This window comes from Saccopteryx bilineata, chromosome 1 (assembly GCF_036850765.1).
Source record: "Saccopteryx bilineata isolate mSacBil1 chromosome 1, mSacBil1_pri_phased_curated, whole genome shotgun sequence".
NCBI lineage: Eukaryota > Metazoa > Chordata > Mammalia > Chiroptera > Emballonuridae > Saccopteryx > Saccopteryx bilineata.
In genome coordinates this window covers 326,179,686-326,196,567 of record NC_089490.1, presented here as the reverse complement: position 1 = coordinate 326,196,567, position 16,882 = coordinate 326,179,686, and the positions used below count along the sequence as shown (strand labels likewise).

The 16,882-nt window shown below is 49.9% G+C and overlaps 1 protein-coding gene across 1 annotated transcript in view; it reads left to right on the top strand.

Moving 5' to 3' along the window:
• Positions 1–16,882, top strand: part of PANX1 (pannexin 1) — a 60,217-nt gene that overhangs the window by 32,745 nt on the left and 10,590 nt on the right. The window contains exon 2 of the mRNA XM_066248376.1: positions 16–155. Coding sequence (XP_066104473.1) covers positions 16–155 — 140 coding nt within the window. The remainder of the gene's footprint in view (positions 1–15; positions 156–16,882) is intronic.

Genomic DNA, 16,882 nt, shown 5'->3' with positions numbered 1-16,882 from the left:
GTTTCTGTTTCTCAGGCACACAGATAAGCTGCTTCTCCCCCAGTTCCTTCTCCTGGCGCCAGGCCGCCTTCGTGGACTCGTACTGCTGGGCTGCTGTTCAGCAGCAAGACTCCTTGCAGGGCGACTCTGGAAACCTTCCACTGTGGCTGCATAAGGTAATTGGGACGTTTTCAGATTTCACCTGTTTGCTTTATAGATGGGGGAACAGAGGGCTAGAGGGGCGGTACCAATCCATACCACACCGGTGTGTACGACTACACAGGTGTCAGTCCGATTACACAACTGGAGCACTTTAAAGTCAAAGGGAGCTGCCTCTGTAGTGCCATGGATAGCGTAATGGACTGCTGAAACCGAAAGGAATCTGAGCTGCGTGGTCCAGCACCTTCAGCTAGCAGATGGGGAAACTGTGGTGCTTTGGGGATTTAGCCCCGTAATGGCAGGCACCTTCTGTGTCCTCATCACTGTTCTCTCCTTAATGCCCAATGGAGTGTCTGGCCAGCAGTGGTTCTCAGTGCATTTGGAATGCCCGATGGGCATGTGAGACAGTGGAAGGCCGAGGCCCCACACAGCACTTTGGCCAACTCCCCCCCCCCACACACACACACATGGTTTCTTGGAAAAAGAAAGGACCAACATAGAGTTCATTTGCTTCTAGCCAGTGTGTTGCTGAGACACCAAGAAGCCCAGTGATGACTTCTCCTGGGGGGGGGGGGCTGCAGCCCAGCTTTTGGAGTCGATTCCTTTGCTTTCTGATGGGTGCAGGCACCACAAGGAAGGGGAGCCGCTGCACGGGAGACCCCTGTGTCCTGCAGAGAAGAGGGGCGGGCCCGGAGCTCGTGGTTGGGGGGGCGGTGGAGGTGGGGCGCACAGAGGCCGGCAGTGCGGGATGTGGGCCCGAGCTGGCCTCTCTGGGCAGGACAACAGTCTCTGCACGACGAGGAGGCTCCATGAGGTCTTGTCTGCATCTGTGAAAGTAGGACTTTGTTTCAGCCTGTCATTATTTTTAAGCACTTGTTTTTTTGTCCATCATGAAAACAGAACATTTGTGTACTTCTTGCCTTCTGCACTGAGGAAAGCATAGTACTGTAGCTTCTGAAAAGCCAAAGGCTGGGCTTTGTTTGACTCTCTCCTGCCTTGGCCTGCTGCTGAATGCAGTCAGCACCCTTCTTTTTTAAGAAGAACAATTTAGGTCATGGGCTCTGACTCGGGCCTGTCCCCTCATGTTTACTATTGCGTGCCAGCAGGCATAGAGATGCCTCCAGTGACTCTCTTCTTTGTGAATGGGCTTTTCTCTTTGACTTTCAGCCTTAGCGTGAGTTGGGTGCTCATCAGCTTTGCGTGACAAGTAATAAGGATCTTTGGTATGATAGGGCATGGTTCCAGAAACTGAACAGCTTTGTTTGTAAGTCTGAATCCACACTGTTGTAGTTTAAGCCCATTTGTTATCATGCTTTTGTGAGAATGGAAAGTTGTCACCAGTCGCCGCTGGGCTGGGCATCGATGGATCCACAGAAGAAGCATGGACAGCCAGGGTTTGTCCTTAGGGTAGAAAGGGTACAGATTGCAAACTTTTAGAGCAGGGAGAAATTCGAAGATCTGGACCCAGCTGCATTCTGTGTGAAAGGATAAGGGTGCCTTGAAAGGTCAGGAGTCGCAGGACTGGTCGCTGGCTGTGCGGCCAGAATCAGGTCTCTGGCTCCCGCTGCTCTACAGGGCGGGAGGGGTATCTAGGTGAACTGTGTGGGTAGGCAAACCTTTGGTTTCGTGTGTTAGTGAGAGATTAAGGAGCTCTCACTCTGGCGGTGGTATTCTAGCTTGTTTGTGTGGAAGCTTGGCTCAGGGTCTGAGCAGAGCTCTTGCCAGATTCATAGAGCTGGAGAAGGAAATTGAAGTCGGGACCTGCCACGCTAGAAGGCCCCTGGTTAACACCCCAGGCTTGAAAGGTCATTGCTGAGGAGTAAGGGGAATCCAAAATTAAACCAGCCCTTAGACGGACTAGAGCCCTGGTTTGGATCATTTCAGTGCCAATTGCATGAGGGGTATATGGGATTATCAGCGTCTCCAGCTGGCCCGCCAGCCAGAAGCAAACATAACCCAGTCTCCGGAGGAGGCTCACTTCATCTAAGCCTCAGGTTCCAGCTTTCCACATGCAACATTCAGCACGCCATTAAAAACAAGCAGGGTACAAGAAAGCCAAGGGAAAAACCAGAACTGGAAACGGACCCTCAGGAGACCCAGACACTAGATTGATCAGACATGCATTTAAAATAATCATTAACATTAGGTGGTTCAAAGAATTAAGATGATACAGAGGATTTCACGGAAAAATGGAACTTCTCAAACCGACAACAGTAAGTGGCAGAGAACTGATTTTTGCTAACACAGATTGTGGGCCGTTATCAGGGAACACGCATGACATGGTCCCGTCCTCTGGGAACTCACAGTTTAGTGGAGGAAACGAACATGTAAAGGAGATCCTGAGAAGGAATAAACAGAAACCTAGATGAAAAAGGAAGAGCGTAGTTGTCATAGAAACCAAGGGGGGAGTGTTTTCAGACAGAGCAGTACTCTGTTAAATGCTGCCGCGGAGAAGACAGCAATAAAGGGGACACCGACCTTGGTGGATTTGGTGAACCCATCAGTCTCCCTGCTGGGAGCGGTGAGCGGAGAAGTGGGTACCAGCTGGCAGTGGGTGCATGGAGGCCAGGAATAAAGATGATGGTAATAGACAGTTTCTTCAGATTTATTTTTTAGCAATTCTCTGTCCTAGAAAGGAGAGCAACGAGCTAGATGGTAACTAGAGGGAAGGTCTGGGGTCTAGGAAGATCTTTCAGTACAAGGGAGTTTTGAACATGTTCAGATGCGGATGGAAGAAAGAAGGTGGAGGAGAGGCTGACAGGCGCCACCTGGGGGGAGTGCACGGCAGCTTCTGGGAGAAGGGAAGACATTGCTTTCTTTGCTGGGGAGCAGTAGGGCCTTGACCATCTGGGAAGGGACAGGCCAGGTTGTAGAAGATCTTTGAAAACTAAATAGGTGTACAGGCTAAATGGTGGGGACAGTGGGAGCCATTGCAGGTCCTTGAGTAGGTGAATGTGGTGTTTCCAGGAGTTGATGCTGTGCAGAGGGAATAGAGAGGTAGGGAGAGCCACTTGGGCGGCACAGAGGAAGGGTGTCAATCAGGAAATGGAAAGGAAGGGAAGTTCTTATTTCTGAGAAGGCAAAGAACAAATGATCAAAGAGCAGCCCTTGGTGTTTTATCTCTAAAGGATACTCAAAGGTGGTATCAGATGCTTAGACTGCGGTCAGCAAACTTTTCTATGCAGGGCCAGAGGGCACATTTTTTCATCATTGCCAGTCATGGTCACTGTTGCAGCTACTCAGCTCCGCTGAGGTAGAGGATGTGTGCGTGACTGGCCGGGGCTGGGGCTGGCTCACGGGCAGCAGTGCCGTCCTTGGGCTCTGGTGATTGTTAGCAGCGGGGCTGGTGGAGAGGAGACAGATCTGTGGAGTCACGGAAGGGAGCCAGCAAGACGTACTGATTGGACTTGGACGTGGGAGTCAGAGGGAAGCATCGGGGTCAAGGACACAGCATGACCAAGGCTTTAGGTGCTGGGTGAAAGTGAGGCCCTTTGCTAACCTGAAGAAGTCTGGGGAAGAGAGGTTTGGGGGAGGAGAACCGATAGTTCTGCTTGAACACATGAAGTCAAGGTACTTGATTGTGTAGGGGGTGTCAGGTAGGCAGTGGACTGTGGTTCCGGAAATCTGAGGGTGGGCTGGAGGCATAAATACAGGGCAGGGCAAAAGTAAGTTGACAGCTGTTCGTGTGGAAAGGGATACAATAAATAATTACAAGAAATACAATGAATACTACAAGAAAATGTGTTTCGTGCACTCACAGCTGTCGACCTACTTTTGCCCCACCCTGAGTAGCGGCTGTCAGAAGAGAGACGGAGTTCAAGCTACAGGACCGGATGGGGCTTTCTAGAGAGCAGGTGTGGACAGGGGTGGGGTCTGAGGAGCGCTCAGTACTGACGAGACAGAGCCGGGGTCATGGGGAAAATGAGAAGGGTGAGCTGTGTAAATGAAAGACCGAGTATCCTATAAAGAAGCCCCTGTCAGCGTAACAGCCTGTGTCAACCCACCCTGAGGGACTGAGACTCAGGTGACCTCTTCATGCGGCTGGTGTCCTGGGTCCAGCTGTGTTCCCTAAAAGAGACATGGATGCCCCAACCCCCTGTACCCTAGGATGTGACTTTATTTGGAAATAGGTGTAATTAGTTAAGATGAGGTCATACTGGAGTAGCGTGGGCCCCGATCCAATTTGACTGGAGTCCTTATAAGAAGGAAATTTGAACACAGACACACACAGAGGGACGAAACTGTGACAACACGGGGAGGAGATGGCCGTGTGGTAACTGGCCTGGACTGGAGTTGCACTGCCGTGAGCCAGGAATGTGTGGGGTTACCAGAACCTGGAAGAGACGGGAAGGGTCCTCCCCCAGAGGTTTTGGAGGGAGCGCAGTCTTGCCAACACCTTGACTTTGGACTCCTCGCCTTCAGAAAGCTGAGACAGATCTCTGTTGTTGTAAGCCGTCCAGCCTGTGGGACCAGCGTGCAGCAGCTGCAGGAAACCGGGGAGCAGGAGGTGAGAGAGGAAGCAGGGCTCCCACCTCATTGGAGGACGGACGTTCCTGTGGCTTTCTCAGCCAGGCCGCCTGCTTTGTCTTCACGTTGACCTCTTTTTTGTTTTTTGAATTGTGACAGAATACACACAACATAAAATGTACCCTTTTAACCATTTTTGGTGTGCAGTTCAGTGACATTAAGTACATTCCCATTGTTGTGTGACCATCACCACCATCCATCGGACCTTTCTCGTCTCCCTAATCTGCAGCTCTGTACCCACTAAATGCTAACTTCCTCCTCACCCCTCCCCCAGCCCCTGCAACCACCAGTCTGCTTTCTGTCTCTTTGAGTTTGCCTGTTCTAGGGACCTCATCTAAGTGAAAGCAAATACCATTGTCCTTTGGTATCTGGCTGTGTCATTTAGCATGTTGTTTTCAGGTTTCGTCCATGTTACAGCATATGTCAGGATTCCTTTCCTTCTTAAGGCTGAATTATGCCATTATCTGTGTGTGCCACATTCCGTTTATCCACTCATCCACTGATGGACACTTGGGTGGTTCCCACCTCTTGGCTGTTGTGAATAATACTGCCTTGCACATAGCTGTATAGTGATCTGTTTGGTCTCTACTTTCAGTTCTTTTGAGTGGATGCCCAGATGTGGGATTGCGGGTTCTTTTCAAGCTTAGAAGACTTGTCCTCTTGATCTTCTTTTGGCTTCTCCGTGTTCAGTGGGCTCGTGCCTGCTCAGATGACTGGGATCACCTCATCCAGGCTCTCGTTTCCCCGAGCGGACGCCGAGGACCACAGCAGCTGGCGCCTTGTCTGAGGTCCCACGGCCAGGAAGCGGGAGAGCAAGTGGCCGCCTTCAGGTTGCAGATGTTTTTCACATGTGACAAGGTGCAGGTTTTAATTGGTGTGACTTCAGAAGTTTGCACTCTAACTTGTGGGTGAAAGTTACCAGCTGGTGAACTGGAGCTTGACACAAGGGGGTCTTTTCAGCAGAACGGCTGTCCCGCAGCAGAGCCCACTGTTGACCCAGGAGATCCCCAGTAGAGGGTGGGCATGAAGATATGTGTCCTCGCCGTGTCTCTGTTCCTTACCCTTACTGCACTTTCATGTAAAATCCAAGCTGCTGATGTACTAGACACCCAGCTACATCATTGTCATTGAGGACTTTGGTGAGACTTCTCAATCCCAAGGTAACTCGTGTGTCTTCCCAGAGGACACACCTGACTCACCACCCTCTGTCTTATCTCCAAGAACTTTCACCTCATCGCCACTTGTCGCCCATTCTTATGGCCACCCTGCTCTGAGTTCGTCGTTGCCTGGCACTAAATGAGGGTGTCCCTCTCCCTCCTGCCGCCTCCTGCCCTCTGAGGCTCCCCCCCACTTTCAGAGAACGTGGAAGCATGCTCAGCTTCCGGCCATCAGACCGACCCCGTCCCCATGGCAGCACCAGCCTTTTCCTTCCCTTTGGGTAAATGGAAGAGGCCCCTTCTCCTGACCGAAGGCTGGGCCTCTTGGTGTCCCACCTGTGTTCTAGACCCCAAGTCCCTGGTGGAAGGAGCTCCTCGGCCGTCCTTTTTCTCCTCTGTGTCTTCTGCCCTTCTCTTCCCTGCATGCTCTCTCCCTGTCGACAGTTTAACATGTTTGTTTCCACCACACTGTTCTTGCCCAGGTCACCAACAACCTCCTTGTTGCTAAATTAATTCTCACTCCGCCTGCGTGGCTTCTCCCTGACACCAGCTCTGTGGACCGCGCCCTCCCACAGCTGCTCGCCCAGTCTGGGGCAGTCTCCCTGGCAGGCTCTTTCTCTTTTGTCCAGCCCTGAGAAGTTGGAGTTCCCCCGAGACTCTGTCCTAGGCTGCCTTCTTTTCTCATGCGACACCCTGTGCCTGGGTCCACTTCCTCCCACATGCTGTCGGCATCCAGGTCCTCTGCAGCCCAGCCTTCTCTCCTGAGCTCCTGAGCCACGCCCCAGCTGTGTCCTGAACCTGACCACTTGAAGGCCTGGCCTGTGCCTCCAACACAACTCGTTCAAAGCTGAGCTCACTTTCCCTTCCTGTCCCCACTGGGACCTGCGGTTCAGTTAATGATACCACCATCCACCCTGTGACATCAGCCCCAAATGTGAGAGCCATTTTGACTCTTTCTGCCCTACCCCCCCCTACACACACACATCCTGTCAGTTGCCGAGTCCTATCAGTTCTGCTTTCATAAATAGCTCTTAAACCCGACTGCGTGCAGGAGAGAAGGTGACGTGAAGGTAGAGACAGAGAGGAATGATGCACCCACCAGCCGTGAAGTTCCAGCAGCGGCCAGAAGCTGGAAGGGGCACAGAACGGATTCTCTGAGTCCCCAGAGGGAGTGCATTCCTGCCCAATGACACTCTTTTCAGACTCTGGCCTCCAGAACTATAGATCTGGAAACTTCTAGATTATAGGAACTCTGCTCTATGCCTCGGAACTTCCAGCACTTAGCATAGTGCCTTCCTTAGTATGAACATTGGTTTTCCCCAAATCTAATGTGATAGCCTTGGTCTTGGAAGAAATGCAAGTGTAGGAAGCAGGTAGGCTCTAGAAGGTGGGAACAGTCCTGAGCTGATGGCCACAAAGACTCGAAGTCTACCAAGACCCCAAACAAGAAAGAAAAGGAATCCCTTCGGAGAGCCTCTAGGAAGGAGCACAGCCTGCCAGCAGCAGAGGCATTACTGAAATGGTAATATACATACGTCTGAGGACCTTCAAACAATGGCTGACCTTCAAACACCAGTCAGAGCATCCTTTTAATATAAAACACCCCCAACTTCAGTTTTGAAAATTGCAAATCAAAATGAGCAAAGAGAAGAAGATACTTTGAAAGTGCAGGACTGCCAGGGAATGGCACAGACCTGTGTAGGGCTTAGGACCCTGTCAGGGAAGGAGAGCTGAGGAATTGGGCAGAAAAGCACCAGCATAGCCCTGGCTGGTTGGCTCAGAGGTAGAGCATCGGCCTGGCGTTTGGAAGACCTGGGTTCAATTCCCGGCCAGGGCACACAGGAGAGGCACCCATCTGCTTCTCCACCCTTTCTCCTCTCCTTTCTCTCTCTTTCTTCCCCTCCCGTAGCCAAGGCTCCATGGAAGCAAAGTTGGCCCGGGTGCTGAGGATGGCTCTGTGGCCTCTGCCTCAGGCGCTAGAATGGCTCTGGTTGCAACAGAGCAACACCCCAGATGGGCAGAGCATCGCCCCCTGGTGGGCGTGCCGGGTGGATCCCGGTCGGGCGCATGTGAGTCTGTCTGACTGCCTCCCCATTTCCAACTTCAGAAAAATACAAAAAAAAAAAAAAAGAAGAAGAAGAAAGACAAGCACCAGCATAGAAGAGGTGCGTGCAATGAAAGGCACAGAAGATACCAAAAAAAAAAAGCCCATTTCCAGATTTTGCTTAAGGGTCATCTTATACCCAATAAAATAATGTTTTTGTAAAAAAAGAAAAAAATACCATAGCTCTTTGACCCTTCCTCCCTGCGTCCACCCCCAGGGAGCCATCTTCATCTCCCACCTCATTTGTTCCTGCTCTCCATTTCCATGTGATCGCAGGTGTCTTTTCTTGCCTGTTTGGCTGTCATTTCTGTTCAAAACAAAACAAAACAAAATGAAACAGAAAGACCCATCAAAGCCCAATGAAATGTCTCTATTTGAAAAGCAAACCATTTTGTCTAACTAGGTTTACTCTCCCCCTGGCCCCTGTGAACCACCCAGCTCCCTTCTAGACCTGTCTTCACCACCCCTGTGTGCCAGGGACCCTGAGCTCCCTCAAGTCTCTTGTTTCTTGGCTGTTTCAAACACACTCTGCTTCTAAGATGCTTCTCTGTTCCCCTGGCAACCCTTCCCCTCCCCCAAATCTGGCTAATTCCTAATGTGTTATTCTGGTGTCAATTTAAATGTCATTTCCACCTAGAACTTCCACTGAACTTCTAGACTGAGGGTCACTGCCAATTCAGATTGCTTCCAGAGCTAGGTGGGTCAATGTGAAGCCCCCAGTAGTAAGATCGTGGGGCCACTCTGTGGACAGCAGACCACACACCCTGCCGGAGACATACAGCTTCTAAAAATGGGGTGCCAGCTAAGCACAACACCAGCTTACCCCATTCTGGGCTGTGTTGTTGGTTGTATATTCCTAGAGTATCTGTCTGTCCTTTTTCTGGGATCAGCGGGGACATGGTAATTACTTGCCTTAATTCTTCTTAGTTTATTGCTTATTCCTAAGGCTTAGTTCCATACAGACAGATACTGTTCCCGGGTCTTGTTCATCTGTGTACAGCTGGGACAGTGCAAGACCTTCGGTGGGAGTGCAGACACATCCGGGGAGGGGAGGAGAGGAATAGGGAACTGTGTGTCCTGTTCAGAACCAGACTTCATTCCTAGGAGCCTCTGACACTGAGTGAGAGGCACAGGGTTTACCTGGACACTTCTCAATTCAGTTCTGACGCCAGTTAAAACCAGGAGACCCACATTTCCTCCAGAGAACTTATTCCATGTGGTACTTAAATATTTGTCATCAGCATAGAGTTTATGGCAGTGGTATAATTAATGCTGTAATTTCTCCCCGCCAACTTCTTTCATTTCTCCTTTCCTCCACCTCCTCCCTTTCTCTCCCATTCCATTTATTTCTGGTGGCCTCCAGTCCCCTAAGGGAAGTCGTTGTGCAAATGTGGGTGCATTCAAAGACACCAGCAGGCCTTGGCCGGTTGGCTCAGCGGTAGAGCGTCGGCCTAGCATGCGGAGGACCCGGGTTCGATTCCCGGCCAGGGCACATGGGAGAAGAGCCCATTTGCTTCTCCACCCCTCCGCCGCGCCTTCCTCTCTGTCTCTCTCTTCCCCTCCCGCAGCCAAGGCTCCATTGGAGCAAAGATGGCCCGGGCGCTGGGGATGGCTCTGTGGCCTCTGCCCCAGGCGCTAGAGTGGCTCTGGTCGCAACATGGCGACACCCAGGAGGGTCGCAACATGGCGACGCCCAGGATGGGCAGAGCATCGTCCCCTGGTGGGCAGAGCGTCGCCCCTGGTGGCGTGCCGGGTGGATCCCGGTCGGGCGCATGCGGGAGTCTGTCTGACTGTCTCTCCGTTTCCAGCTTCAGAAAAATGCAAAAAAAAAAAAAAAAAAAGACACCAGCAGGTGGCGCCTTAGGACTTTATGATAACTGGCCTTTTGGGGTGTTCTGTTCTTTGTCAAGGTCATAATGTAGGCAATTATTAGGCAAGATTTCTTTCTGAAACAGAAAAGCAGGATTTTTTTGTTTTTTTGTTTTTTTTTACTGAAAAATAGCAAAAAACCATAAGAACAAGAAAATAAATATCAGATTTTATTTGTCTTAGTGACTTTACAAAAACGCAAAGGGTCCTCTGAGGCTGCCAGACCAGAGGTTTTCAAACCTTACTATTTATTTTTTATTTATTCAGTGACAGAGACAGTGAGATAGAGGGACAGATAGGGACAAACAAGAAGGGAGAGAGATGAGAAGCATCAATTCTTTGTTGCGGCTCCTTAGTTATTCGTTGATTGCTTTCTCATATGTGCTTTGATGGGGGGGGGCTACAGCAAAGCAAATGACCCCTTGCTCAAACAAGCGACTTTGGGCTTCAAACCAGCGACCTTTGGGCGCAAGCTGGTGACCATTGGGTCATGTCTGTGATTACACACTCAAGCCAGTGACCTCACGGTTTCAAACCTCGGTTCTCTGCATCCCAGTCTGACACTCTACCAGGGGTCCCCAAACTTTTTACACAGGGGGCCAGTTCAGTGACCCTCAGACCGTTGGAGGGCCACCACATACAGTGCTCCTCTCACTGACCACCAATGAAAGAGATGCCCCTTCTGGAAGTGTGGCAGGGGCCAGATAAATGGCCTCAGGGGGCCGCAGTTTGGGGACGTCTGCATCCACTGTGCCACCACCTGGTTAGGCTTCAAACCTTACTATTTTCTTGTGAAAATATAGGATCCTGAGGTCAATCCAAACCACTGATTGGAACTTGTGGGATTAAGGGTAGATATATGGTTTTTATCCACTTTCAGGAGCTTTCTAATGCTGTTGGTTCAACTTGGATTCCAATATAGATACGAATCATCTGGACTCATGTTTCCCAAACTCTGTGTCCAAGAACTCACCTGGAGTTCTTGTTGAAATACAGACTCAGATTAGACGGTCTGATGAGGCCCGTGTTCTGCATTCCTAACAAGTTTCCAGGCAATATTGAAATTGCCGGTTTGGGGAACACTCTTCTGAGAAGCAAGAAAGTTGAACAGGTCAGTGGTAGAGCATTAGCCTGGCGTGTCCAAGTCCCAGGTTCAGTTTCCAGCCAGGGCACACAGGAGAGGCGCCCATCTGCTTCTCCACACCTCCCCCTCTCCTTCCTCTCTGTCTCTCTCTTCCCCTCCCGCAGCTGAGGCTCCATTGGGGCAAAGTTGGCCCGGGCGCTGAGGATGGCTTCATGGCCTCCACCTCAAGCACTAGAATGACTCTGGCTGCAACGGAGCAACACCCCAGATGGGCGGAGCATCGCCCCCTAGTGGGCATGCCAGGCAGATCCCGGTTGGGCGTATGCAGGAGTCTGTCTCTCTACCTCCCCGCCTCTTACTTCATAAAAATACAAAAAAAAAACCACGAACAGGACGAGGCAAATTTTGGCATGCATGCTGCAGCCACATGCAGCCCATCACTGTTTCTACAAATAGTTTCATTGGGACACAGTCATGCTTGTTCATTTGCACATCGCCTGCGTCTGGTTTCACACGTGAGAGTTGAATAGTTGCAACAGAGGCCATATGACTCACAAACATTTACTGTCTGGCCCTTTGCAGGAAAAAGTTTACCCACCCCTGAGATAGAATCCTCAAGCCCTGCCCACTGATCCATCAAAAGGGAACTCCCTGCGTCACAGGACATGTCGTTCCATTCTCATATCGATCTTTGGCAAAGTTTTTCCTTGCTTCCTTGTAACTGGGTTCTAATCCCATTGGCAGGAGTCTTTTCCTTCTTCCACACACAGAACACTCTGCTCACCAGGTTTCTCCTTATGTTTGGTCCCTCCCACAGTGTCACCAGCACAGAGCTGCGGCGGCTTCCCTTGAGTACAGCATGGGATGGCGTACCACCTTCTCTGTCCTGTCAGTGCTCATGGGAGGCACTCGGCTTTTGGGACAGCCCTTCACTCTTGCCATCCATATTTGGGATTTTTAAAAAACATTTTATTTATTAATTTTAGAAGAGAGAAAGAGAGAGGAGTGGGGGAGGAGCGGGAAGCATCAACTCATAGTCCATAGTTGCTTCTCGTATGTGCCTTGACTGGGCAAGCCAGGGGTTTCTATCTGGTGACCTCAGTGTTCCAGGTCAACGCTTTATTCACTGCACCACCACAGGTCAGGCTGGGATTATTTTTAAGTGGATTCCTGTCTGAACATCATGGAGCCAAGAACAAAACATCTTTTGGGCGTCAATTTCACTTCCTCAGTATAATGTTTTCTCTGCTTCCTACTTTCTGACTGCTCCTTCCCATCTCTTCAATTCTCTTTTGCCCAACCCTTCAGTGGTAGGATCTCGTGTCCTGGTCCTCTGGTCTCCTCCTTCTGCACGTTCTCCTTGGGTGATCTCAGCCATTCCCTTGGCTTCAACCATCTACATGCTATTCCTGACTCAGAAGCCCAGCCAGATTTTCTCCCTTTATTTTCAGTTCTCTACTACATGTGTTCTTGACTACAGGCATCTCATATTCAAAATTTCTCATCACCTCGGGTCTGCCTTTCATCTCACTCTTTTCTACTGTGAATCTTGTTCCTTCTTGCTTATATTAACTAATGGTACCAACACCCTTGAATAAGCTAGAAGCCCAGCATTAGCCTCAATTCTTCCTCTTTTTTGTCCGTCACTTCCACGGGGTCACTGGATGTATGTTTCCCCTGCCTGTCCCCTTTCCCCACTGCTGCTGCCGTAGTTCAGTGCTTATCACTCTGTCCCTTTCTGCAGGAACTCCTGCTTCATCTCCTCTGCAGCGTGTTCCCTTCTCCAGTGCTGTACCAGTCTTTCTAAAGTCCATTTGTATCATGCTGTCCTCCAGTGGCTTCCCACTGTGTGTGTGGCGGGAGGCTGAGGGCTTCATAATTCATTCCCTGCACATCCTTTGGTGAGTTCCCAAAGACTTCTATCACAGATTACCACAAACTTGGTAGCTTCAAACCACAGGAATTTCTGTCATAGTTCTGGAGGCCAGCAGTTAGAAATCAAGGTATCGGCAGGGTTGGTTCCTTCTTGAGAACCCGGGGGAAAGAGTTGCACACCTCTCTTCCAGTTTCTGGTGGTGCCAGCAGTCCTTGGAGTTCCTGGTTGTTAGACGCGTCATCACTCCAACTCTGCCTTCATCTTCACATAGCTTCTTCTCTGTATGTCTGTCTTCATATGGCCTGCTTAGAGGGACACCAGTCACTGGATTAGGGCCCACCCTAATTGCCATATTTCCCCATGTATAAGACGCTCCCATGTATAAGATGCACCTTAATTTTGGAGCCCAAAATTTGAAAAAAATAAAGTTACGTAAAGTTATTGAACTCAAATTTTATTCATCATAAAATTCATGCAACTCCTCACCACTGTCAAAACTCCCATCCGTTAGCTTGTCCTCATCTGTGTCTGATGATGAATCACTGTCTTCATATATTGATTGCCTCATCCTCAGTTCCACGTATGGCATTTGAAATGCCACAACTACTGTATAAGACACACCCAGTTTTTAGACACTAAATTTTTCCAAAAAATGTGAATCTTATACATGGGGAAATACTGTAAGTATGCCCTCATCTGCAAAGACTTTTTTTCCGAACAGTGTCTGAGGTTCCAGGTTGACATGAGTGTTGGGAGGATGCCGTTCAGCCGAGGGTGCCCTTCCAGCCTCAACTCCGACTCCTCCTCACCGTGCGCTCACTCGTTTCACTCAGTGCCCCGGATGGGTGAGAATTCACGCAGACAAGGAGAAAGGATTCCAGCAGAGGAAAGATGATGGCCAGAGGGCCAAAGAGAAGGTGAAATTTGAGCCAGGTCTTAATATAAAATAATAATGCTTTCTTTTATGTTTTTTTGTGGGGTTATTTTTGTTTTGTTTTATTTTTAGTGAGAGAGACAGACAGAAAGAGGGACAGATAGGGAGAGAGATGAGAAGCATCAATTCTTCATTGTTCCTTGATTACTTTTTCATATGTGCCTTGACCAGAGGCTCCAGCTGATCCAGTGACACTTTGCTCAAGTCACTGACCTTAAGGTCAAGCCAGTGACCTTGGGCTTCAAGCCAGTGACCCTGCACTCAAGCTGGTGAGCCTGCGCTCAAGCCGGCAACCTTGGGGTTTCAAACCTAGGTCTTTTGTGTCCCAGGCCGACGCTCTATCCACTATGTCACCACCTGTTCAGGCTTTGTGTGTGGGGGGGGTTATTTGCCTGTGTTACTTTAAATCATAGCTCAGCTGTTACCTCTTCTGCCCTCTTTGATCTTCCCCAAGCACATTTCTGTCCCCTCAGTACTTAGTGTCTACACATCTTGTGGCCACCTAACCTGGGGCAGGCCCTGACCACTTCACCTGTGGGGCTGTGCCTTCAGCCCACTGCCCAGCACCTGGCAGGTGCCCAGGCAATGTTTTTGAATGAATTTACCCATCTGCATTAAATCTGATAAGCCGTGATCTCATACATTTCAGGGAGGAGCTGCGCAGTCCCGATTGGATGGTTCTTGGCCTTAGACAAGGTGGAGGGCACTTGAACACGGAGGGTGATTATATTGGATTCCCTCCATGGTTCCTTCTGTCTGGATGTCCTATTGTTCTAACTACAGCCGCTTTCAGTGCAGACAGACTGAAACTTGTGCTGGTTCCACATTGCTTTCAGAAGCCTCACTGTCCCTGAAAGAGCTCCGTGCTGCTGTGGACATCCTGCAGGACGGGGCAGCCCAGCTGGGAGGTGCTGACTGGGAGGAGGCGCGCTATGGGCGGAGCCGTTCCCGTCCAGCAGGCGCAGTCACAAAACGCAGCATTCTTCCATGTTCTTTATTCGGATAAAAGGATTTTAACGATTGTAACACTCCTCTGATGTGTATTTTAGTTGAATTACTTTTTTTATTTATTTTTTATTTTTTTTAAATTTTTTTGTATTTTTCTGAAGCTGGAAACGGGGATAGACAGACAGACTCCCGCATGTGCCCAACCGGGATCCATCCGGCACTCCCACCAGGGGCGATGCTCTGCCCACCAGGGGGCAATGCTCTGCCCCTCCGGGGCATTGCTCTGTCGCAACCAGAGCCACTCTAGCGCCTGGGGCAGAGGCCAAGGAGCCATCCCCAGCGCCCGGGCCATCTTTGCTCAAATGGAGCCTCGGCTGCGGGAGGGGAAGAGAGAGACAGAGAGGAAGGGGGGGGTGGAGAAGCAAATGGGCGCCTCTCCTATGTGCCCTGGCCGGGAATCGAACCCAGGTCCCCCGCACGCCAGGCCGTCGCTCCACCGCTGAGCCAACCGGCCAGGGCCAGTTGAATTACTTTTAATACCACCTTGTTACAGATTCATCAAAAGCTGCCTTTTTATTTTGGGGTCTAACTGGAGAAAACCAAGAAATGGGGGGCATTTGACTACATTTCTGAGGGGCGATCAAGGTACAAGGATATTTGGGGGAGAAATCAAACACCAAATTTGTAATACCTTTAAAGATTTATTTTTCTGTTTACAATCAGCTGGGCTGAACTGCTTATGAGTACTAATTACACCGAGTGGGCATGTTAGAAAAATTGCCACAGACTGTAAATAGTCACTTTTTAATTCAAAAGAACAGTTCGAGGTAAATGTTATTGTTCAGATAGCTTTAAAACAAAGTGATCTGTAAAAATATTTTACATCCCCAAGTTAGAAATGGTTTCCTCTGTGGTTCCGAAAGAAAATGTCGGATTCCCTGGGCTATGGGTGCAGCACACACGTGCATCACTGGGTTCCGTTTTTATACTAACGGGTACGTCAGAGTGGGCGGGGCCTGCGGGACCCTGCTTCTCACTGCAGCCGGCTCTGAGTCACGCAGCCCAAACGCAGCTAATCACAGCCTGTACTGTGTATCATTGTGTACAATGCCCCTTTGCAAATTGGGTTAATTGGGGGAACCCCACCCCATGCCAGCGAAGCAGCTGTGTGGTGAGACGGCTCTGCAAAGTTCAGAGCCGTTGGTGGGTTTCTCTCTTTCCTCTGCGGCAGGGACCCCTGGTGTGGGGTTTCCGATGGCATCGGGAGTTTGTAACTGGGATAGGGAACACATGTCAGCTTCATTCTCTATGTACTTCTAACTAAAATTTAATATTCAAATATGTGTGTGTCTGCGTGCATCCCACAATCCATGGTGGCCTCAGTGGTACTTATGACTCTGTCACCCACAGAAATCACAGAAGACTTGGAATACTGTTTCTCCTTCACTACTTTAAACTGACTGTTGTAAGACTATCTGGTAGATTCTATGAAATGTGTTAATAAAGAATCACGTGTAAAATTGTTCGAAGTATTTTATCCATTTAAAAATGTTATTCTCCATAAAAAGCAAGGGAAGACTCGGGAGCTGTCACGGAGCCGAGAGGACTAGGCAGACGTGACAACTAAATATAAGGGGAGGCCCAGACTGGACCTCGGAACAGAAGGAAGACAATCATGGGAACACTGGAGAATCCCCAGAAAAAGCTGGGATTGGGTTTATAGTAGTGTGCCGGTGATGGTTTCTCAGTCTTGACCAGTGCCCTGTGGAGATGGAAGATGTTAACAGTGGGGACAGCTGGATGAGGGGTATTCGAGAACCCTCTGCACCCTCTTTGCTGCTGCCCGCTCCCGAGATGTGTGGCGTGGAGGTTCTGTGTCACTCAGGGCCTCTGCTGTTATGACTCCAAGGAACTGTGGGGAGAAAGCCGTCCAAAGTAGGGAGAAGTTTTCCTGAGACGTAAAATTATATGCAGAGGATTATGGTGGAAAAGGCATGGCTTCGTACTCTGCCTCTGTCAAAGCTCTGTGGTCTGCAGCCAGGAACCTGCTGAGGACTTCCTCTTTCCCTGTGAAACACGGCCATCAATAAAGGCCTTGCCAGGGTCGTTGTGAGGACTGAAGAAAATATGCCCGCTAGGCTGCCCTTCGTTGGTATTAGCTGGTATGTTTTAGTGCCTGCTACATGCCAAGCACTGTGCTAAGCGTTTTTCATAAATTATCTTCATAATATCTGCATCACGTGAC